This window comes from Piliocolobus tephrosceles, chromosome 2, assembly GCF_002776525.5.
Source record: "Piliocolobus tephrosceles isolate RC106 chromosome 2, ASM277652v3, whole genome shotgun sequence".
Lineage (NCBI taxonomy): Eukaryota > Metazoa > Chordata > Mammalia > Primates > Cercopithecidae > Piliocolobus > Piliocolobus tephrosceles.
In genome coordinates this window covers 38,360,791-38,384,253 of record NC_045435.1, presented here as the reverse complement: position 1 = coordinate 38,384,253, position 23,463 = coordinate 38,360,791, and the positions used below count along the sequence as shown (strand labels likewise).

At 40.6% G+C, this 23,463-nt stretch overlaps 1 protein-coding gene across 2 annotated transcripts in view; it reads right to left on the bottom strand.

The window, feature by feature from the left end:
- Nucleotides 1–23,463, bottom strand: part of CASR (calcium sensing receptor) — a 97,324-nt gene that overhangs the window by 3,348 nt on the left and 70,513 nt on the right. Inside the window, exons 4-6 of one of the 2 annotated variants that reach the window (XM_023211104.2) lie at nt 20,730–21,614; nt 7,097–7,327; nt 930–1,053 (exon numbers count right to left, since the gene is read on the bottom strand). In XM_023211104.2, the coding sequence (XP_023066872.1) occupies nt 930–1,053; nt 7,097–7,327; nt 20,730–21,614 (1,240 nt within the window). Of the gene's footprint in view, nt 1–929; nt 1,084–7,096; nt 7,328–20,729; nt 21,615–23,463 lie in introns of both variants that reach the window. The other variant, XM_023211093.2, reaches the window with a different exon arrangement.

Here is a 23,463-nt window from a genome sequence, read left to right as displayed (position 1 = left end):
TGGATATATGGATGGGCTTTGTAGACATGCCAGAGCAGACTTTCTTTAGATCAAGGCAGAGTATTCCATGCATATGACCTATGCTTTCCTCACTCCACATCCACAGCTTTTCGATGAGGGAGGCTGCAGACTCATTCAATTGACAACTGTTTACTAAGTCTCTGCTAACTCCCAGGCAGTGTGCAGTTTTGGGCAGTGAAAAGAGCAGGGTGTTTGGAGTTAGAGATCTGGATGGAATCCTGGCCGTACTACTTACTAGTGATGTGACATTGGTCAAGTTTCTTAACCTCTCAGAGCCTCAGTTTCCTAATTTGTCAAATGGGAGCAGCAATAATGCCATTATTGGGGTGAGGATAACATGAGATAATAATATCAACTATAGTTAATATTTATAGAGTACTTCTAAAATGCCAAAGTTTTGTTTAACAAATATTTATCTGGAGCTTACCATGTGCATTAACAATATTAATCGTTTAATTCTCAAAACTCTATAGGATAGGTTTACTTATTATTCCCACCTAAAAGTAACCTGAGAAACAGGAAAAGCACGAGTAAGATAGCAAATTCAATGCCAGGCACCCAGCAGGCAATTCTATCATGGCCTATTAACTCTGGAGTCTGGAGCAGACAGAACTTTGGCCATTCAGGGCCACTAAACTCTAACAAAAAGGAAATATATTGGCCAGCAGTATAAAGTAAGAGAAAGATGTGTAATAGGTGTTGTTAGCTTTCATGGTATTTAAAGAACATCTACCTTTCTTTTTCTATTCCACCTCCATGACCAACATTTTGTGATGCTCAGACATACCCTTGTTAAATGAGAAACTGTGCAAAGCACCATCTCAACCCAGCCCTTCCATGGGCTTCATTGACCCCAGGCCTCCGAAGTGGACCAAGCCCTGCACAGTGCCCGAGAGGGGTTCCCTTACCTGTCTCATCGCTGTACTCCCCATCAGGACACTCCACACACTCAAAGCAGCAGGTGGGCTCCCCCTCAATGATCCCTTTCCTGGTCCCTGCCAGACAGTCTCGGCTGCAGTTGGAGAAGGGCACCTGGAGGATGGACAGCACAAAGGTGAGTGGCTGTAGCTGTAGGGTCAGGGGCCAACCCTACAGTCTCTTCAAAACATATAAGAGGGAGGAGTTTGGGCACAAGAATCAGTGTGACAGATGCTGGGCCCATTCCAGGCAAAGGGAGGTCCAGAGGCCCTTGGTTCTGATATCTGTGAAAGGGACAGATGCCTGTGGGCAAGTGGGTATACATGCACACACACACATGTGCATGCACATATACACACACACACGCATGGGATTCTATGATGATCTGGGAAAAGCACCACTACTTTCTACTACTTGAAAACAGATGAAAAATACTAAAACACTAGACAACATACTCCAAGGACCTAAGAAAGAAAATGTATCATGACCATGTTGGGTTTATGCTCAGGAGTGCAAAAAAGTCTAATATTAGACAAATCTATAAGTATTATTCACTGTATTAACAAATTAATGGAGAAAAAACCGTATGATCACCAACAGATAAATAAAAAGCATTTGATGAAATTCAACACAAACTATTGATAAAAGCTTAGTAAAAAAGGAGTGGGAAGAAATATCTTTAGCTTGAAAAAGGGTACCAAAAAACCTCTTAGAGTAAACATCATTCATATAGAGAAAATATTAAAAGTATTTCCATTTAAAACAAGGATGTCCACTATCACCACTACTCTTTAACTTTGCACTGGAGGTCCTAGCTAATGGAATCAGACAAGAAAAATAAGTGCATACATTTTGAAAAGGACCAAATAAAACTGTAATTATTTGCAGATGATATGGTTGCCATAAAGAAAACCCAAAAAACAACCAAATTATTAGAAACAACTGAAGAGCAGGCCCAGGCTAAAATGCCACAGACTACCAGTGTTCTTACCAGAATTTCATTAGTTTTTGTTAAAACAAAACAAAACAAAAAACAAACAAACAAAAAAGCCTTCACCTTTTGTTGTGTGCTTTTGGTTAACTTCCAGGTTCTTCAGTGGTTTTTGTCGGTTTTGTCCAATTTTATCACTGCTTCACCATTTCAAGAAGTCCTGCTTCTATCTCATTCTTTGCACCAACTAATTGAGTATTTATTCTAGAAATTAATTAGTTATTTACTATCTAACAATCTGTATGTTTCAAAGACAATAAATGTATCATAAGAATGAAGCCCATTTTGCAACAGCATATGTATTTTAAAGGTAGAGAGCACTTCTCACTCATCTTTGTAACCCCAAGTACAAAGCCTGGAGTAATGCTTAATACGTAGTAGGGCTCTTACTATTTCCGTAATGTCTAGTCATTAAGTCTCCCCTCTACCTACTACTTTGTAAGATGTCTTACAAACACAGAAAGCAGTAAAATAACCATCATTGTTTCTAGCAGAAATGACTGGCTTGACAAAGGAGTTAAAAAAAACTTGAACAGAAGATGATTGACATTATCTTCTAATGAATGAGGAATGGAAAGGCAGTAATGGACCTGATGACTGCCAAGACTCTCGTGACCCAGGGAAGGTAAGGGAAGGGGAGGGAATAGGATAATTCACATAATCATCTTCAACTATGGTGACAAGGTATCCTCAGAGATGTGCTCTCAGTCCTTAAGTTGCCAACCCATTTGATCACTGAATGAAAGCTAAAGGCCCTGTTTTCCAAACCCACACTAGGAATGCTTCTAAATTTTCCCCATTAAAGAATGATGGTTGCTTCCTCTCTTCCTATTTGAATACCCTTTACTTCTTTTTCCTGCCTGATTGCCCTGGCCAGAACTTCCAATACTACGTTGAATAAGAGTGGTGAGAGAGGGCATCCTTGTCTTGTGCCAGTTTTCAAGGGGAATGCTTCCAGCTTTTGCCTATTCCATATAATATTGTCTGTAGGTTTGTCATAAATGGCTCTTATTATTTTGAGGTATGTTCCTTCAACACCTAGTTTATTTAGTTCTTAACATGAAGGGACGCTGAATTTTATTGAAGGCCTTTTCTGTGTCTATTGAGATAATCATGTGCTTTTTGTCTTTAGTTCTGTTTATGTGATGAATTACGTTTTGCAGGAACAGAAAACCAAACACCCCATGTTCCCACTTATAAGTGGGAGCTGAACAATGGGAACACTGGACATAGGGTGGAGAACAACACTAGGGCCTGTCTGGAAAGGGTGGGGGAGGGTGGAGAGCATTAGGGAAAAGAGCTCGTGCATGCTGGGCTTAATACCCAGGCGATGGGTTGACAGGTACAGCAAACCACCATGGCACACATTTGCCTGTGTAATACACCTGCACATCCTGCACATGTACTCCAGAGCTTAAAAGAAATAAAATGAAAAAAGAATGATGGTTGCTGTATCCTTTATCAAGGTAAAGTGAGGTTCTCTTCTATTCCTAGATTAATGACATTTTTGTTTTTAACCTGAGAGGGTATTGAATGTTAATGGATACTTTTGCTGTGTCTACTGACATTGTAGAACTTTTATCTTTTATTCTGCTAATGTAATAAGCTACATTTATGAACTTTGTAAAGTTTGGCTATCATTACATTCCCGTACATTCACTGCTAACTCTACTAGGAGATGATGTTTATTTTATACATTGCTGGTCTATGTTTGGTGGTATTTTATTTAGGATTTGAGCATCTACATATATAAACAATATTGTCCTATAATTGTCTTTGCTTGTATTGTTCTATCTGTTTTTGGTATCAAGATTATATTATCATCACAAAATAAATTTAGTAGCTTTTCTTCTTGGTTTCTGCTAGGCTGTGAGTGCCAAAAATTTCAAAATAATAACTCCAACAAGACTGAACTGTGTTTCTGTCTCATATAAATGTCTAGGGATGTGGTCTAGAGTGATATAGCACTCCACAATGTTGGACACCTAGACTCTTTCTACCTGGTGGTTCTGACATGTTTGTCTTTGCTTCATAGTCCTGGATAGTGGCATTTGGTTTCCAGGAGGCAAGATAGAGGAAGGGATGAAGAAGAGAGCAAAGGATACCTGCAAGCACTTTCTTAAAGAAGGTTCCCAGAATCATCCCATGACACTGCCACTTACATCCCATTCTCCAGGATTTAGTCATGTGGCCACACTTAGTAGAAATGAAGGCTGAAAAATGTCATCTTGAATCTGGGTAGTCATATGTCCAGCTAAAATGGAGTTCTATTTTTAAAGAAAAAGAGGAGTATAAATAATGAGGGCCGATAGCAATGTCTGCCATGCCTCTTTTTCTCTTCTTGTTGATGGTTAAGGAACAGGCTGAAGGTCACACAATGGCTTGAGACTGGAGAGCTGAGATTCGCGATGAGGTCGGTCTTCAAAGTCTGCACCTTTCACTACACCAAACTCTGCTTTATACCAGTCAAGGCTTAGAAGAATGTCTCCATCTGGGTTCTCTTACTGCATCCTTCAGCAACCATCAGCTAAAGAGAAATCCTATCACCACAGGAGTGGGCTGAGGTAGCCATCAGAAAGATCCATTTTTCCAAAAAGCAGTCAAGTATCTCCAAGTCTCCTCAACAGTCTTATTAAAGATGCCTGTCCAGTTCTGGCCAAGGAAGCTCACCTGAATTCCAAGCCCCTAATTAAGGTGTCTCTTTTACTTCTTATTTGTTGCAGTAAAACAAGGAAAGAATTATTGGCAGTGTAGTGTAGGGAATGGAGCACTGAGGTCTAAGTTAGGGTCCTTGGAGTCTAGTCTCAGCTTTTATACTGACCATCTGTTTGGCCTGACAAGTCACCTTTGCATCCCAAAACTTCAGTGGCATCAACTTTAAATTGGAAGCTTGGATATAAGGATCTTTAAAGATCTATCTAGCTCTAAATTTAGTGCTACATTTGTAAGAAAATTGAGAACATCAGTTAAATATAATGCCATATTAATAATACTTTGCATTTATATATTAATAGTATGATTCAGTTTATAATACGCTTTTCATCCTTGATCTCATTTGATCTCAATAACAACCTTGTGAAACATGTAGGGAAGTTATTAATATATAATTTATAGTTAAATATAGATGGTATTTTTGTGGTCATTTCCACAAAAAGTACAGAAAATAATAGAGTAGATCCTAAGATTTGTTGAGTATCCACTGTGTGCTAGGTTTGAGGTAATGTTTCTATGGAAAAATTAGATTTAACTTATAACTGTGTCAACTATTCCAAGAACATAAGTGACTGAATTTATGAGAGTTCCCTGTGTTATTCATTTATCAATGTTTAAGCCCATGATGTACATAACCTGGGAGAGGACATTAGGGCTATGGAGAACTGTACAGGAGATAGTTCCCTGCTGCAGTGGAGAGGAGACATGTGCCATTAGAGAATTCAATTCTATGCATTAATGGGGGTGAAAGATAACCTGGATGATCCAACAGGGATAAACAGGTGGCAGTATAGTGATCAACTTAGACTCCAGTCAGTGAAAATGCATGATAAATTAGACAATGGTATAATTAGTGGACAGAGGAATACAACATCTGGAACCCCCAAATCTCCATCTGGAAAAGGTCATGACATGCTTATAATTGAGAACCCACCCTCTGAGGTGGAAGCCATTAAAAATGGCACACTGTGGATGAGATTCACTGCCTATAGGAGACCTTCCCAGGGGTAACCCATCTACATACTGGGTAACAGTGAAATTGTAGCATCTCATCAGGAACCTGTCCAACCTAAGAAGCATTTGATAAGAAGATGAAGTGAGTCTTTGGTTATGTTATAAAAAACGGTCCAAGATGGTTGGGTGCTGTGGCTCACATCTGTCACCAGAGCACTTTGGGAGGCTGAGGAGGGTGGATCACCTGAGGTCAGGAGTTCGAGACCAGCCTGGCCAACATGGTGAAACTCCATCTCTACTAAAAATACAAAAATTAGCCGGGCGTGGTGGTGCGCCTGTAATCCCAGCTACTCAGGAGGATGAGGTGGGAAAATTGCTTGAACCTTGGAGGCAGAGGCTGCAGTGAGCCAAGATTGTGCCACTGCACTCCAGCCTAGGCAAGACAGCCAGACCTCATCTAAAAAAAAAAAAAAAAAAAAAAAAAAAGAAGTGGTCAAGATGCTCACAGGTGATAATAAAAAGTCAAATGCAAATAGAAATGTGGTGGGTCTTATCCAGGCTTCCTGTGAGAGTTAAGAGGATGCCCTGTCCAGGATCTGTGTTCTTACAGAGGACCTGGGTTCTCAGCAGCCTGCTATATTCTAGGACACAAACATCACAGAATGGTCATCATTCCAGTGTATCATGTTTCTCTCCCTTAAGTGCAAATCGACTGAGGGGTAGGCTTCTGGTTATTAACAGGCTTCTAGATGCAGTGATACTCAGGAACACAAGCATCCTCCTCTTTGTTACAGGTCTCCTGGAGAAGGAGAATAAATTGTCCTTTTGGTTTACAGTTCAGCAGCCCCAGGCTGTCTGGATGACAGTGAACTACCTCTGTGTGAACTGTTCAGGCTGTGAGGGTGGTGACAACACTGAATGACTCAGTTGAAAACATCCAGCTCCATTTTGGACTCCAGTGTCTTTCAATGGCTGTTACTGGTCATTGAGGTGGGGACAATTCTTCGTCACGTAAGATTGTCCCACGCAGGCTGGACACTTAGTATCCCTGGACCCCAAGCGCTGAAGGACATTAATACGTCCTGGTCATTGTGACAACCCAAAAGCAGTCCCCTCCACTCTAAAACTTGTCTCCCCTGCCCTCGGCCCAGCTGAGAGCCACTGACTTGACTGATGTTTACATTTGCTTAAATAGTTTGCTCTGGTTAGGGAAAGTTTTAGCCAAGGAAACTTTATGACTAGCTAGGGAGTCATATTTGTGAAAAATGAAACTGTTTCAATACAGTAGGAAGGCATGGGGCTCAGGTTCTGGAGATTCTTCTCTTTACACTAAACACTGTGGATTTCACAGGGAGCCCCAAGATTGCAGTGGCCAGAGAGTTCAGGGAAGTGGACTCTTTATTTTGGAAGTCCAGTGGTGAAACCAAAGGCCCTCCCAAAGCCCAGCACAGTTTCCTGCCCCTGGTGGAGACATCTGGTTTTCTGATGGACAGCACCTACCTCCCTGGAGAACCCACTCCACAGGATTTTCTCCTCGTTGATGAAGAGTCTTTCTCCCTTCTTGGCATAGACGTTGTAATACCCGACTTCCTTAAACATGATGGAGCCATCCTCTGGGGAGAGGTGCCAGTTGATGATGGAATAGTTCCCCACCAGGTCACCACACTCATCAAAGGTCACCTGCTCCCCCATATTGTTGGTAAAGTTTAGGTGCCGTAGGTGCTTCAGGACCTAAAGAGGAGGAGAGAATGAGTACAAGCCACATGGCTGCCACATAGAACCAATTAGGTAGGCTGTGCCCTGCACAACGACAGTAAACTATCTTCTTCCAACAAAACTATCTTGTTCCAACAAAGTGGGAGGAATGTGACTTGAGGAAGAGGCTGCTCTTTCTAATTCACACCAAAGTACTTGCCTGTGTTAGCAGCAGCCCTGGTAAGCCATGGGCTTTAATTATTATTCAAATTACAATTAGGGTAGGAAACACTTTTTCGAAGATGGGGAAAGGAAAGGGAGACATCTCACCTGGCAACTGACCAGGTCAAAGGTCCTGCAGGTGTGCCATCACCTGGCGGTGCCCCAGGAGGGGCAGGATTTATAAGCCAGAGCCCATCCCTGGCATCTTCTGAGCTGGGCATTGGGGAAGGAGAGGAGAAATGGCTGAGTGCACTTATTCTTTGCACTTTCTTTCCCTGTGGTCCTGCTGCTGTGGAAGTGCTTTGCTGCCAAAATTCACAGAGTAGGGTGGAAGGAAGAAATAGATGAGGCTGTGGGTAAAGCCCTGGCCATTATTGCTGTCAGTCATGGCAAATCCTTGAATTTTTATAAGGTTTTCTATGTCACAAAGTCTTTGCACAAAAAAGTCATCATAATAATTACTAACACATATCACATGTTAGTCATGTAAACATTTTAGATATCAGTCATTTTTACTACCATTGAGGCACGACCCTAAGTGCTTTATATCCATTATCTAATCGAATCCTCACAACAAATAGTATTAAGCTGATCTTATTGCTGGGGAAACTGAGACACTGAAAACTTTAAGTATCTCATCCAGGGTCACAAGCCTGCACTCTTAATTGCTATACTCTACTGTAGCATCACTGGGCTCCTGGCTGTGCTTCCTCACATGTTCCTGACATCAGTCAAGAGGAGGCAGTGGGCACTCAGCCTCTTATCTTTCATGTGAGGCCAGCCTTGTGTCACTGTGACACCACATGAGAGTAAGGCAGGGTCCAGCCTGTGAGTGTAGGGCACAGCTTCCAGTGTACCTCCTGAGTATCCAGCAGTCTTCCATTCTGAGCTGATTTTTTTTTTGGTTTTGTAGAGACAGGGTCTCACTATGTTGCCCGCACTGGTCTCGAACTCCTGGGCTCAAGCGATGATCCTGCCCAAAGTGCTGGAGTTACAGGCATGAGCCACTGCGCCCGGCCATTTATCGTTGTTTTTAAGGTACCTAAAATCCGATGTCTAATCTCACACTGGGACAACGGTTGGGCTGGGCCCATCTAATGAATGGCCTTAATAGGCCTTTCTGAGGCGTACATTATTCTGATATGCGTGACAAACACGTGGACTGAGCCAGCACCTCTCCTGTCCCACTCCACTCCAGAGATGGCACTGCTTCTTAACAATTGATATCTGTATTGACTTTATTTTTAAACAAACATTGATTTATAGTAAGGAAGATTAAATACAGTAGAGGAGTCACTTGGATTTATCCATAAGTAGCTCCAAGATATGCCTGGGGAAGGAGTCCATGATAGACTGTGTGTGCTCACAGGCATAGCACCCTGGGCGCCTCCCCTAACCTGCAGTCTGTGACCACTGCTCCACTGGCAGACCCTGGCTGCCCTGACTTTCGACTCAGGTCTATGAAGGAGAGGGACCTCTCACTCCCTGCTAGCTGGTTCTGCAACCAGCTGCTGAGCCATCCTCAAAAAAGATGGAGAATGCCTCTTACTAAGGATTTGTGTCTTCTCCTGTGCCTTCTCACCTTCTCTGATGGTTGACAACCTTGTTTGCCTTCATTTTTACTGAGGCCTTAAGGCAGTCAGTGGAGAGGAGGTGTTCTAGACATGCTCCTTTCTTTTACCTCCACCTCCACTTCCTATCCCTCCTCGCTGTTGGGGTGACCTGACTTCCTCCTACCCAGAGTGGTGTACATCCTTTTGTCTGTACCCCGACACATCCCTGTCCTGACATATCCTTCTTGCCCTCAGAGGAACATGCAATTCTTCTGCTCTTTAATACTGCCCCTCCTCCTGCATTGCTAGAAACCTTGCTCTTAGCAGCTCGGGGGCCTTTCTGACATGGCCAGCTCATCCTTCTCCATGCCATAATCATGCCCCTCCCACTTCCTGCTGGGGACCTACCATGACTCAGATAAAATGTGCTTCAAACTTCTCCAGGTAGCTTCCAAAGCCCTCTATACTTTGAGCCCATGTACCTACCATGACTTGTCAGTGCAAATGTTTCATCCTAATCATAGAGTTTCCACTATCTTGTCCACATGCCATGTGTCTGTGCATGTGGAAAAGGAGATGAGAAAAGTGAAGACGTAGGAAACTACCTCTTATTTGTACTTCCTATGTGCCAGTCACTCTTCTAATACTTAATACGCACTATGTCATTTAATCCTCACAACACCTCTATGGATTAGAACTATTAGTATCTTCATTTTCTAGATGATGAAACGGAGGCAGAGAAAGATCAAGACACTTGCAAAAGTCATACAGCCACTAAGTGCTGGAGCTGGGGGTTGAACATGGCTTTTCTACAACACCATCCTACACCTCCAATATAAATTGCTTACAGTGTCTGTGGCAAATATTTGTCAGAGGTCAGTAACACATCCTTATTGAAATGCATATATAGTGGTAAAGCTGTAGTAGTTAGCATACATTTCTTCCTCCTATTTAGGTTTCAGTTCCTTGGTTCTTAACATGCCAGGCAACAAGCTGCTTCTCTCCTTTGTCCACTAGTTCTCTGCAGTGGAACTCTCCCGACATCAGGGTAGAAGTGGGGAGGGGAACTGAACAAGATCCTTTCATAATTAGCTGGTCATCTTTCACACTGGTCAGACTGGACAGACAAGTGACTTAAAGCTCATCCCGGGCTACAAGTCTTCTGCATTATTGGTGGCATGGGCTGGAGATTTCCACCATAATCCTAACTTCAAAGGAGAAACAATCAAAACTCATTTTCTTAAAGTTTCTAAGTATTCATTAAAAAACTCACAATACAAGACTGGATTTTTATACTATCAGAATAAATCAACTAGGAAATATTTACAAAATATTCACTGTGTGTTCTGAACTGGGCTGCAGAACTACAAGACATGGTCATCCCATCCTCATGAGTTTTCATATGGATTAGGGGATAAAATACAAGACATAAATATTCAGTGAAGCAGTAAACAGTACAAGATAAAATACACGTAACTGCTAACTGATGGGGTATCATCTCTAAGTACAGAGAAACTCAGAGGAGATAGAAATTAAAAAGGGCTGAAATGACCAATGCAGGCTTGAGGCATAGTAAATATTTTGGCTGGGAAAGGACAGAGGGAGGGAAGGTGTTAAAAACCATGGAACAGCATGGGCAAAGATTCCACATTAGGAATAAACATGATGTGTTATGGGGCCAGTAAAAGAGATCAATTTCTCAAGAATCATACTAGAGAACAAGGGGAAATGCAGAAGACAAGTAAAGAGGAGCCAAGGCAAAAAAAGAGGCTAGATTTCATATCAAAAAGGTATGGGATTAGATAAGAAACAGGACTGATCAAAACGTAGAGAACTTGGGATCCTCCATAGACCGCTGGTGAGGATGTAAACTGGTGTAGCCACACTGGAAAAAATGTTTGGCAGTTCCTTAAAAAGTTAAACATAGAGTTATCATTTGACCCAACAAATCTACTCATGTGTGTGTGTGTGTGTGTTTGTGTGTGTGTGTGTGTGTACATACCTAGGAGAAATAAAAATATATGTCCACACAAATATTTGTACATAAATGTTCATAGCAACGTTACTCATAACAACCAAAGGTGAGAACAACCCAAATGTTCACCAGTTGGGTAAATGGATAAATAAAATGTGGTATATCCACACAATGGGATACTATTTTGCTGTAAAAAGGAATGAAGTACTGATACATGTTATAATATGGAAGAAGCAGCCAGTCACAAAAGATCATATGTTTTATGATTTTATTTATGTGAAATATCCAGGAAAGTCCAAATGTACAGAAGCAGAAAGTAGATCAGTGTTTGTCTAAGACTGGGGCTTTGAGGGCCTAGGGAGTGACAGTTAAAGGGTATGCAGTTGCTTTTTGATGTGGTGAAAATGTTCTAAAATTGATTGTGGTTATGGTTGCATAACTGTGACTATATTAAAAACCACTTAATTGTGTACTTTAAATGACTGAATTGTATGGCATGTGAATTACATCTTATAAAGCTGTTACAAAAAGGAAGGCATGGAAAAGGACTTTAAAAATCCAAATATGACTTAATTAGTGAAACTGACATTTGTAGTTGGCAGGAACCTTGATAACAAGGTAGCCTCTAGGATACTTGGTGTAGCAAGTTGAGTAATGAGACATGGCAAGTCCAACTTTGGATGTGGCAGGGAGATAAAGGGTAGGCAGGAGGGAAGACATGGCAATGTAAACATCTTATTTGGAGAAGGAAGCACCCCAGAATCTTTGTGGCTAGGAATTTTGTACCTATACTTCATTAGACCAAACTTCTCTAAAGCAGGAACTGTGTTATTTCTTTCTGTATCTCCAGTGGTTTGTAGAGGGCCTAGATTTTAGTGGATACTCAAGCTATGTCTTTTGAGTGCATGATTAATAAAATAGATATTAAACCTGTACGTGTCCAGCATGACTATGTGGACAAGTGGTGCCCATGAGGAGGTTTTTATCAGTCTGAGGATAAATGAGAAAAATAAGGTCAATAAGGCATCTGTATTAGTTGAAAGAAGTAGGCAGAAAATCAATAAAAATATAAGAGACTTAAAAGACTTGGACAGTACTATCAACCAACTTGATCTAATTGATATTTACAGAACAGTCATCCCAACAACAGAATACACATTCTTTTCAGGAACACAAAATATTTATCCAGATAAATCATATTCAGAATTATAAAGCAAGTTTGAATAAATTTAAAAAATACTAATATCAAACAGAGTATGTTGACTCCAATGGAATTAAATTAAAAACAAATCACAGAAAAATGTTTGGAAAAATCACCGGAAACTTGGAAACCAAATAACACACTTCTAAACCTGAGGGCCAAAGAAGAAATCAAAAGGAAAGTTGGAAGGTATTTTAAACTGAATTAAAATGAAAACACAGCATATCAAAATTTGAGGGATGCAGCTAATACAATATTTACAGTGAAATTTATAGCACTAAATGTCTATATTATAAGAAAGGTTTTTAAATCAATGACTTCAGTTTCCAAATGAGTAACTAGAAAAAGGAGAGCAAATTAAACTAGAATAAATCAGAAGAAAGGAAATGACAGAGATCAGAGTAGAAATAAATGAAATAGACAACAAAAATATAGAGAAAAATCACTAAAGTCAAAAGCTGATTCTTTGAGAAGATTAATAAAGTTGATGAATCTCTAGTCAGACTGATCAGAAAAAAGAGAGAAGATGCATATTTACAGTATGATAAATTAGAGAAGTGACATCACTATAGATGCTGCAGGCATTATAATGATAGTCTGAGAACATGATAAACAATATTACAAATAAAGTTACACCAATAAATTTGACGATGTGGACAAAGTCTTTGAAAGACAAACTATCAAAGCTGACTCATCTATACGTAAATAGCATTCTATCCATTAAATAAATTGAATTTGCAGTTCAAAATTTTCCCACAGGCCATGCACAGTGGCTCATGCCTGTAATCCCAGCACTTTGGGAGGCCAAGGTGGGTGGATCACTTGAGGCCAGGAATTAGAGACCAGCCTGGTCAACATGGTGAAACCTCATCTCTACTAAACATGCAAAAATTAGCTGCTGGTGGTGGCTCATGCCTGTAATCCCAGCTACTCGGGAGGCTGAGGCAGAAGCATCTCTTGAACCTGGGAGGCAGAGGTTGCAGTGAGCCAAGATCACGCCACTTTGCTCCATCCTGGGTGACAGAGCGAGACTCCATCTCAAAACAAAACAAAACAAAACAAAAAAATCCCACAAAGAAAACCAACTAAAGGTGGCTTCACTGATGAGTTCTGCCAAAGATTTAAGGAAGAATTAATACAAATTCTACAAAAGTCTTATAGAATATCAAAAAAGAGTCAATACTGCCAAACTCATTCTGAGGTCATCATTACTCAGACACCAAACCAGGCAAAGATATTACAAGAAAATAAAACTATAAACCAATAGTCCTCATGAACATAGAAGCAAAATCTCTTAACCAAATTTTAGTAAATTAAACACACAAATACACGTACCAAAAGGAATATACATTATGACCAAGTAGGATTAATCCCAGGAACGAAAGATTGGTTTGACATTCAACTACATTAATATACTACAAAAGAAAAACCACATCCTTTTCTGAATAGATACAGAAAAAGTACTGATAACATCCAACCTCCATTCCTGATAAAAGCTCTCGGCAATATAGGAACAAAAGGGAACTTCCTCAACTCTATAAAGGGCATCTATGAATGTTAGCATCATACTTAGTGGTGAATGACTGAACGCTTTCCCCCTGAGATCAAATGCAGACAGCAATGTCTGTTTTCACTGTATCTATACAAGATTATACTGGAAATTCTAACCAGTTCAGTTGGATTGAATCAGGCTAACTAAGACTGATAATATGATCTACATTCTAAACCCAAACAAACAAAAACAAGTAACCAAATAAAAAGGCCAAAATAATGTTTTTGAAGTTGCTTCTTTTCTTCTTTTAGGAATATTCATTAGTACAAATTAGGCTAATAAATTGTTCCTGATAAAGATTCTTAGGAGGCCTACATCAGTTAAAAATATAAGAATAATTTAAAATTTAATGGTTTCTGGATCTTTGTACCTCAATAACCTTGTTTATAGTCTTAAAATCCTTACCAAAACATGTTTTCTTTTATGTAATTTACTTTGTTGATAATGCAGAGCTAAGTTTCAGCCCCAGTTTATGAAGTCAGCATTACTGTGGTTTGTTGTGTGAGAGTTTTCTGACCACTTCTCTGAGATCACTGATCTCCCTTATCTGTGCCTATATCTAGGTACTGTGTCACTGTCCTCTCAGGAGTTATTTTTGCCCCATTTTCTTTCTTTATTCATTTGTTTACTCAACAAGTATTTATTGAGGAACCACTACTGGCCAAGCAGGCACTGTTTTAGAAAGAAGAAATGCAATAACATTCAAGATGGACAAAGAGATGTTTAATAGACTCCAACCTGATTGGTTGTGTCCACTCTCAATTATTTGCACATTAACTTTCTCTTTGTGTAAGGACCGAGGTGTCAGGACAATTGGTGAACACCCAGGCTTCAAGGTAGTGGACCAGTGTCTTCACTTGAAGACCACTGGCTGATCTGGCAGCCTCTCAGGAGCTAGAAGGCACGTGGTGCTCAGAAGGCAAAACTGGTTCTTTTAGCAACTCCTGTGGCCTCTTTGGGGAACAGATCACCTGGAGCAGATGTGACTTTCTTACTAGCTAGATATATTACTTTAGGAAAATCATTCCGACTTCTCCGGGTCTTACCTTCCTCACCTATGAAAGAATAATACTCAAGAATATTTACTGAACATAGTATATAGGCACTATCCTAAGCACTCTGTGCATATTAACTAACATTATCCTCATAATAAACTTATAAGTTTCATGATCTCTATTTCTCAGGTGAGAGAGAAAAGTGAGGCACAAGGACACTAAGTGACTGCCCAAGGTCATAAAGCAGTTAGGTGGCCATTAAAATTTAAACCAACTCAGTCTGGCTTGAGATTCCAAACAGTTAACTATTACACTATACTACCTACTCACATGCAGGAGTGAAATTAGACATCTGTTAAGTTGTCTATCTCTAGTTACAACAGGTTAACTGGTATAAATGTAGGTTGAGAAAATGGATATATTTTAAAAATGAAATGGTAGAGATGTGTAATGCTTGTGGCAACATGAGGGGCCATAATTGGGAAAATGGTCTAACCTGAATGACATCCTGATATCCATGCATAGCCAGGACTTCCCTACCTGGGGACTTTCCATTATTTTTTTCATCAGCTTTTTTGAGGTATAATTTATATACACTCATTTTAAGTGTATAGTTCTGAGTTTGGGCAAATGTATATGCTTGGTAACTACCACTGCTACCATCCCAAAAGGTTCTGTGGTGTCCCTTAAAGTCAGCCTCTACCCACTGGCAGCCTTAGGCCACCAATGATCTGCTTTCTTTCTGTCAGTAGAGACAGAATGTCGCATAAATGAAATCATACACTATGTACTATTTTTTAAAGTCTGTATTATTTTGCTTAGCAGAATATTTTGTGACTCTTCCTCCAAGGAGTACAGTAGATCCTTCTCCATATCCACAAATCCTATCTACTCTTCAAGACTCATCTCCAGTGATTTTTTTTTTCCTTACTTCAAATCCTAACCTGAATTGTATTGTAGTATGTCCTCACAGCAGGTATATAAATAAAATCACATAAGTGTGGAATATTTTCTACTCAAAATTTGTATGTTATCCACTTATAATCAATCAATTATTATGCTTACCAAGTCATATCTCTAAGTCACCTCTTTAAACATCTTTAATATTTCTTTTGGCAGATTGACTTGCAATTTTTGCATTTGGGCATTTTATTTTCTGCATAGTATCTTGCCTTTAATTCACATAACAGGGAAGATGGAGATGAAAACCATTTTACTCTTAAGAGCAATGACAGGGAATCTTTAAATTGATAATCTCGATCCACAAAAAAGCAACATAAGTTAAAAGATAATTTAGATATCTGCCCGAGAGAGATTACTCTTTTTCTTATTTATTTATTTATTTATTTATTTATTTATTTATTTATTTATTTATTTATTTTGAGACAGAGTCTTGCTCTGTTGCTCAGGCTGGAGTGCAGTGGTGTGATCTTGGCTCACTGCAACCTCCGCCTCCTAGGTTCAAGTGATTCTCCTGCTTCAGCCTCCCAAGCAGCTGGGACTACAAGTGCATGCCACCACACCCAGCTAATTTTTTGTAGTTTTAGTAGAGACGGGGTTTCACCATGTTACCCAGGCTGGTCTTGAACTCCTGATCTTGTGATCCAACCACCTTGGCCTCCCAAAGTGTTAAGACTATAGGTGTGAGCCACCGCGCCTGGCCTCTTTTGCTTTTAAAAATGTTTTAAAAAGGAACTAACAGTTCCTTTTAAAATGAAATATAAAATTTTACTTGAGATTGTTATCCAATATAATATGTTTCCAAATTATTTATTTTATTTGGGGAGTAATATGAGGGAAAAGAATAAATGAAGGGGAAGAGAAATAAAAAAAGCTAGTAGAAAGATCTGAACATATGAGAACTACTTGAACCTGGGAGATGGAGGTTGCAGTGAGCCGAGATTGTGCCACTTCACTCCAGCCTGGGCGACAGAGCAAGACTCTGCCTCAAAAAAGCAAACAACCAACAAATAAAAAGATCTGAACACAGACACAAAGAGACTTACAGGCTCACAAAGAAAGCACCACCAAGAAAGACACATAGATCTCACAGAGGGGCAAATACAGGACACGCATGCACTTAGAAGCTAACATATTCTTTTATGCCATAATATTCCCACCTTGTGGTATTTTAGGGTATTTCCCCTAAAAGATTTTAAAATCAAATGGTTGCTCATTATAAGCATAAATGGGAATCACCTCTTGGCATACATTCTCAGTTGCGTCAATTGAATTAAGCTGAACGCCAGAGATTAGAAACCCCCTGCAGGTCTAGGACTTCCAGCTCTTACACAGATAATGAGGGCCAGGTCACACAGATAATGAACTTGATGCTTCTTGCCCAATTCCTGTGGTAAGAGCATGGGGGAAGATCCAGGACCAATTCCCTTCTCTAATCCCAGCCATGTTTTTTTATCTCCCTTCCATCTTCTCTGGCTGTCCCCACAATTTATCTCCCATTCCCCAACTTCCAGCAGTACCAGCAATTCCTAGAAAGGTCAGCTCCATCTGACTTCCATCCTCACCATGGCTGCATGCCTGTTTTTTGACTAATGAGTATTGGTGTGAGGTGCATGCACCTTGTGCATGATCATCTTGAGAGAAGAAAGGTGATTTCGTACTTACATGATGTTCCATTCAAACTTGATGGTGGGGATGTGACCAAAGCTTGTCCAAACAGAGCCTAGAATACCTTGGCCACAGTGATTGATTCAAGAACGGGTTGTTGGCTCAAACAGTTCCCTGCAAAGGCCTCTAGGTAGTGCTGACAGGTCAAATCAACTAGACTGCTATTCACTCCTTCATTCATTCTATGAATATTCCAGCATCAGACATTCTACACATACAGATGAACAATACAGGCATGGTTCCTGATCTTGTGAAGCTTAGAGTACAGCAAAGGAGTAGTGAAGAGACAGCTGAGAAGGGATGTGAGGAGGGCTTGAGGGTCTCCAAGAAGAGGTCAGAAGGCAATTGTGGGTTGTATGCTCATAAATCACCTGCTAGTGCTACTTTGGAGGCATATGAGTTGATTGATATATATATTTTTTGAGGAGAGAGAAAGGAAAAAAAAGTGTGATTGACCCTTATAACCAGAATTTTAACTAATAAGTGTCTACTTCAGTCAACTGAAGAGATGTGGAAGCTTAAGTTGGGTATATAAACATCAAAAATGAGGAAGCAAGAATGATCAGAAAGTGTGTTGTGGGAATATGATTTGAAAAGACTTCCAGGGGAAAGTAGATTTGGAAAACAATTTAAATGTTCATGGTGGAAAATGACAGCAGTGATAAAAATTGATGGCCCTTCTGGTGTGGGCTATGGCCTATGCAAAGATGCTGTGCCAAAAACTAATGAGTGATTTGTGAGGAGGTGTCATGCAGGTTGGCTTACAGGGGAAGAACTGAGAGAAGGCAGACATGGAGTTCCAGCTGGAGACCTGGATTCGATTATAGGTGATAAATTTCCATATAGGCCTTAATATTGAGAATGAATAATTGCTAGTTGATTTCCTGATGAAGATATAGGTCTTAATGAGAATTAATAATTGCTAGTTCATCCCCTGGCCAAGATCTCAAATTCTGGAATGCCCGCCCAACAACCTGGGTTCCTGAGGCTCAAAGGAGATCCACACCAAGCACTCAGAACATTTTGGCCAATATCCCATGTTATTCCTCCCTAGAGTTCTGATCCCATTTTCCTATCTGTGCTCTCTCCTGGGGGGATTTTGCCAGACCATGTAAGAGTCAGGAGAACATATCTTTACCTGGGCCATGGTTGGGTGAAGTGTCTGTGTAGTGGACATTTTGAATGTTGGCTGCTTTGCTTCTATTTCTTCCTCCTTTTGATAATGGCATCCTGACTTCCCACTGGGGATTCACTCCCCGCTTACTCTAAGTCTATGTAGTCTGGAGGACTGCTAGCATTAGGGATGGATCCATTACCTAGGAATGGTCAATAAACGTGGTTTCTGGAACTTTTACAGGATATCTTGGGAAGTAAGGAGATCCTAGCTTCAAGCTGCTACAGAAGCTGAAAATTGCTAACCCTGGGGAATGAAGAACAGAAAGATGAGATGAAAATACCTAGCTGTACCTGGAACATTTCTGAGATTTTTAGTAACATGACCCACTACATTTCCTCTTTTTTTGTTTATGCCAATTTGGTTAGGGCTTTCTATTACACAACTAAAAGTCCCAGTTGTGACTATTGCCTGTCATGGCTTTTTTTTTTTTTTTTTTTTTTTCTCTCACAGGTCCAAGCTCTGGTCTTGACCATCTGAATTTTATTTCCTTATTTGGAAGAGGAGCCATTGAAGAGTAGAACTGCCAAGTTTCCCCCTTGAAACCTGTTTTTCCTTCAACCCTACCCTTGTCCTGCAGTTTTTTCGAGTTGGGGTCCTCCTTACACTGGACATGAAAGGTAAGAAAGAAAAGACAATAGTATCAACCACCTAAAAGATTGTCCCCTTACTCCTCCTACTTAAAACCCTACACCTTAGCATCATCACTCCTGAAGACTGTAGAGTTTCTGACCTTCATTACAGCACCTCTATCTTGACAGGGTAGGGGCTCCATGTGAAGGAGGAAGCTCTGAGTACCCCACAGAAGTTAGAAATTTTAGCCAACAGTGATGGTTGGGTGAGAGGTTCCCATAAAAGAAGGGCTGAGAACTTGTAGATTCTGACTCATTCGACCAACTTAGACAGTCACTCCTTGTCTTTCATGAGAATCTCTATAGTGACTGATACAAGTTGTATGCTTTTTGCTTCTTGGTATCCTTCCCAAAGGGTTTGTGGTGGTTGGGTTCTGTATACAAAGCTGTTCTAGTTATCATTTTCAGCTAAATGATGGATTAATTAGAGGTGTACTGAAATTCTACTATAATAATCATACATCTGTTTAGAGTTTGAAAGTTTACAAATTGCTTTTACATATATCATGTCGTTTAATGTCACGAACCTAAGTCAAAAGAACCTTGAGTGGAAAGTAAGCTAGACATTAAGTCTGTGTCACAGATGGAGACACTGTGACTTACAGCCGTGGTTTGCCTAAGATCACACAGCTAGGAAATGGGGGCACCGGAGGCTGGGACATTCCATTCAAATTCAGGAGTCCCCACCCTCTCCACTGTCATGCAGTCTCTCTGATAGGTCAGTTTGGAACTAAGGAAAATACAAAAGGAGTGTAAAACATGGTCTGATTGAAAAAATAAGGCACATATGCAAGACCCAAACAGCTATTTAGGATATAAGCTCTTGAAATGAAAAAGATTATGATGTCTGTCCTGTGTGTAATTCAAAATTACAAAACAAGGCTAAACAAGTGTGGGAACTCCTCTGAAGTTCTGATTTTTACTACGATAACGACTTCAGTACTTCTTTTTGAAACATTCAATATCAAATCTTTTTACAAAGAGTTTTTGTTTTCTGTGCCTTTGATTTGCTTTTGTCCTAAGTCACACTTAGCTGACCTGCTGGGTGGCTTGGTATAGGCTGTCAGTAATGTAATGGCAAAAGTGGTGACTGAACACAATAATACTAGCTTTATGCCACTTAGTATATGGAATGTAACAGGTACTCAAAAGATACTTTACTCACAAGGGAACAATATTGATAATTTAGACATTAGAAAAATACCCCACTCATTACTAAATCTGTTCTGGGATATTTGAAAACTTTTGGGGACCATACTTTAGCTATTCTGAACCACTGGACTAAAGAACAGTTGACTCAAGGCTTTAAATAGATAATCAAATTACTATCAATTTTGCTCAAATCAGTTGCTCAAGATTTAAAAAAGGTACTTTGAATCCAACACTCCATTTAGTGGCCTCATTTAAATATTGCCCTTTTCAAGTAACCACTATTTTTCTTGCCTGGAGTAGAAGCTCACCTCTGCTTTATTATACAGCAAATTGCTATATAAGTGAAGGACGCACCTGCCATGCCTCAACTTTCTTGATGTCTGCACAGGAGCCGTTGGTGAAGAGCCCTCTCCCAGGTAAGCAGGTATATATATCTTGCAAGGCATGGGCAATGGAGTAGACTGCTAAGTACACATTGTAGGATATCCGTAAATGCGTGTAATCTATATAAGGGGTCTCAACACTGCTGATGTTCTCATCCCCTGTACAGAGGGGTCGGAAGGCTGTCGAACTGTTGCTAAACCTGCCTCCACTTTCTTCGTGACCTCTCAGAAAGGTGTCCACAGGTAAAGGTCCTTTAACACCTTCTTGGAGGTGGCAGTTAAATGTTTCTTCCCAAAACTCCTTGGCAAAACCATTGTGGACAGACTTCCTGGGATGGACCTTCTTCAGGAATTCCCGAAAGCCTGGGATCTGCCCAGCCTTCAGAGCAAATCCAATGGTGCCTCCAACCACGTGGAAGTACTCGGGCATGGCGATCAGGGAGGAGCTGGCCCAGGCCTCACTGGCCAGCCAGATCTTGCCTGTGATATTGCGCCGGACAATCTCCTTGATGAGGGGCTCAAGGTCTGGGCCACTGGAGAAAACCACGATGACTTTGGCCGTGGAATTTTGAATCACCTCCACCACATGCTGTATCTCTTCCTCATCAGAGTACTGGGAGATGAGTTCACTGAAGTCAATGCAGATGTCCCTTTCCTCAGCTTCCTCTCGGAACTTCTCAATCCCTGGCCGCCCATAGTCATCATCAGCTGCAATTGTGCCCACCCAGTTCCAGCGGAAATACTCAATGATGTCTGCCATGGCAGTGGCCTGGTGCTCATCATTGGGGATGGTTCGGAGGAAGGACTTGAATTGATTCTTGTTGCTGAGGAGTCTGCTGGAGGAGGCGTAACTGACCTGGAGAGAACCAAGAACATGGTGAATGAGTGAGTGAGTGAGTGAGTGAGTGAGTGAGTGAGTGAGGAGGTGCTGAGTGAGCCTCCAGGCTGTTGTGGAGGTGGCTTTCTGAGCATGCCTTGGTCTCATTTATCAACTATGCTGTTCACTGTGTACAGGATGAAAGAAAGCGTAAGGAAAAGCAGCATCTGTTCCACTCCAGCGTGAGCACTTAAGCACCTTTCAGTCTATGAGGGAGCATCCCAATTCCCAATGGATGGTTCTTCACAATGCTACCTTCAAAACTGGGTCTGGCCATAAAATCAACCCAACAATAGTGGGATGTGCTTAGCCTTTCAAGAAGAGTCTTTATGCACCATTTCATGTTTCCTCTAACCTCCTCTGTGCTGCCTCATTGGTTATAGTATATATATCCATGTACACAACTTTGGCCTGTTGTGCTCAGCTTCTGATCTGAACAGTTTAACTTCCCTTTACTGCAATAAACACTTTGTCCATAATCTGCCTCTGGAAGGAATCAGGTTCCCCATGGATTATAAACTTAAGGCTCTTCAGAGGAGTCCCCGGGAATTCCCTTTTCTTATTCTGCCTAATTTCTCTCTTCCCATCCTCTGGTTATTCCTCCTCCTCCCTCTCCTCCCCACACCCCAGTACTTTAGAAAAAAGTAACCTTAATTGCAGTCATTTCTGAGAACTGTTTCTTTTCGGCTCAGTTAGACCATTAGGCTCAATCCCCCTGCATCACAATAACAATGACGTGTGTAATTAAATATCATCAGAAAAACCTCCCTTCCTCTCCATCCCACTATTGTTGGATTGATTTTATGACCAGATTTTATGACCCACTTCTGAAGGTAGCATTGTGAAGAATCTTCCATTGGGAAGCACCTTCCAGAGCCCTTTCCTTTATTCATTTATAGGTGACAGGCTGAGCCTGCTTGACAGGCTTTTGATGTGGGTCTTGAAAATCTTAGAGGCTAAACAGGAACCCTGGAGAAGCTGTCTTGACATGTTTGCACTCTCTAAGACATAGCCACTTCTGCATCTGAGCAAGGGTGTGGACTACCAGGGGAAGAAAGTCTTGCCCTTGATGTTAAGAGATCGTTGCTTGAAGAAGTAGCCAAATACCATGTAAAGCATTAGTTAGTGCAGAGCTTTCCCACTTCTTTTCACATTATGGCAACACATGGAGCAAATGGAAGAAGCTGATCAACCTTGGTGGGAGTGCTCTGACCACTCAGGCCCCACCTGGCCACCCCAAAGCTTGAGGGGATCCACATCTTTGATGAGGCCGGCTTCAGCTCATTTGCAGCACTCTGTGTCATCAAGGCTCACCACTTAGGAAGTTCCAAGTTATGGGAACATTTTTTCTGAAGAACGAAACATTTTAACACAAATAGAATTTCTTCTAGGAAATGAAGTAGCTTAATACCTTGTGTTCTCTAGTTTTTCCAGAGAGATTTTGAACTTCTTAAGAAAACAAGTCAAAAGTATTTGGGAGAATGCCTTTTTAATATCTCTCACCAATTAAAACAATTAATTTTCCATGTCCAATATTTTTAAATAAAATTTTCCAAAGCGTTTCTTCTTATCAATGGATAGTTTCTACATTAGAAACATAAGTCTGTGAAAAAATTAGGCCAACTTGACTAAAAAGCAAGTATGATTGTTTTCTGACAAGTGCTTTTATTTTAGAAGGTATAGTATAAAATTGATCATTTTTTCCTTTATCAGAATAAGGTATTCTCAAAATACAACAGAACTTCACGAGGTAGGTGGTTAAATTAGATAATTTGTTTAGATGTTACTGTTTTCAGAGAATTCTGTTAGCAGACCCAAACGATAGGCC